Here is a 1,606-nt window from a genome sequence, read left to right as displayed (position 1 = left end):
TTAGAAGAGAAATTAAGTATGAAAAACTACACTATCATTACAGAGTTTGTGCTCCTGGGAATATCAGGCAACAGAGAGCTTCAGGTAGTAATTTTCGTCTTTTTATTAATAACTTACATAGTAAGCATCACTGGAAACCTAACCATCATCCTCCTCACATTGTTGGACTCTCACTTAAAGACTCCTATGTATTATTTCCTTGGTAATTTCTCCTTCTTAGAAATTATGTTCACTAGTGTTTCCATTCCCAGATTTCTGGCATCAATAATTACCCAAGACAAGACCATTTCCTATAATAATTGTTTTGCTCAGTTATTTTTCTTCATCTTCATGGGGGTGACAGAGTTTTTTCTTCTAACAGCTATGTCTTACGATCGTTATGTTGCCATCTGCAAGCCACTGCACTACACCCTCATCATGAATCAGAAAGTCTGCACCCTTCTTGTCTTCACCTCATGGCTGGCAGGATTCCTGACCATCTTCCCACCACTTATGCTGGTCCTAAAGTTAGATTTCTGTGCTTCCAATGTCATTGATCACTTCTGCTGTGACTATTTTCCCCTCTTACAACTGTCTTGCTCAGATACTTGGCTCCTAGAAGTGATTGGTTTCTATGTTGCTCTGGTTACTCTACTGTTCACGTTGGCATTGGTGATTTTATCTTACACGTACATTTTCAGGACTATTTTAAGAATTCCATCAGCCAATCAGAGGAAAAAGGCTTTCTCCACCTGTTCCTCACACATGATTGTCATCTCCATGTCTTATGGAAGCTGTATATTTATCTATGTGAAGCCTTCAGCAAATGAAAGAGCATCACTGACCAAAACAGTAACTATTCTCAGCACTTCAGTTGCTCCCATGTTGAACCCTTTTATTTATACTTTGAGGAACCAGCAAGTAAAACAAGCTTTCAAAGACTTGATTCATAAGATAGTTTTTTACAGAAACAAATGAAAAGAAAATGTGTTTATATGAACACATGCCATTGTAAATATTCAATAAAATTTAATAAAAATTTAAATCCTTTATATTCTTTACTGATCTTATAGAGTCTATCTCAATGCTCTCTTACCAAATCACTCTTGTGCTTGTTCTTTGTAGCCCAGGTATGGCTGAGTCACTATTTCTTGCACCTCATTTTCCAAAGTAGCTTGAATCACACACCTTTCAGTCTGGTCAAAAAAAAACTGACAAATTGTTAGCCCTGAAAACATATATACAATTAACATGCTATAGACTTAACAGGTTATATTTAGGAATACACACACACACACACATACACACACACGCACACACACACACCACATACACTAAAAGAGGCCATGAATTTGAAGGAGAGGGTATACAGGAGATTTTGGAGGCAAGAAAGAAGAGAGAGAAATGCAATTATGTTATAATACCAAATTCAAAAAAATAAAAAATGAAAATATGAATAAAATTCTGAGTGGAAAACTAGTTACTATAAAATTTAAATTACTTTGTTTTTTATTCTTGACAATAGTATTTTATATTCTTTTTTTATTTTCCTTTAATTTTATTTGTTTTATAAACTTCAATTTATACATGTTGAAATTTATATACTAAAATATTACTATTTTATAGA

At 34.1% G+C, this 1,606-nt stretch overlaps 1 protein-coding gene across 1 annotated transcript; it reads left to right on the top strand.

The window, feature by feature from the left end:
* LOC147002801 (olfactory receptor 6C3-like) lies at nt 1-957 on the top strand. Its single transcript, XM_085843462.1, has one exon. The coding sequence runs from the start codon at nt 19-21 to the stop codon at nt 955-957; it is 939 nt and encodes a 312-aa protein (XP_085699588.1). The 5' UTR covers nt 1-18.
* Nucleotides 958-1,606: the final 649 nt, after the last annotated feature.

Source organism: Mus caroli, unplaced genomic scaffold (assembly GCF_978045245.1).
Source record: "Mus caroli unplaced genomic scaffold, Mus_caroli_1 scaffold_9, whole genome shotgun sequence".
Classification (NCBI taxonomy): Eukaryota; Metazoa; Chordata; class Mammalia; order Rodentia; family Muridae; genus Mus; species Mus caroli.
The sequence above is the reverse complement of the archived record's forward strand: the minus strand, read 5'-3'. Positions and strand labels throughout refer to the sequence as shown.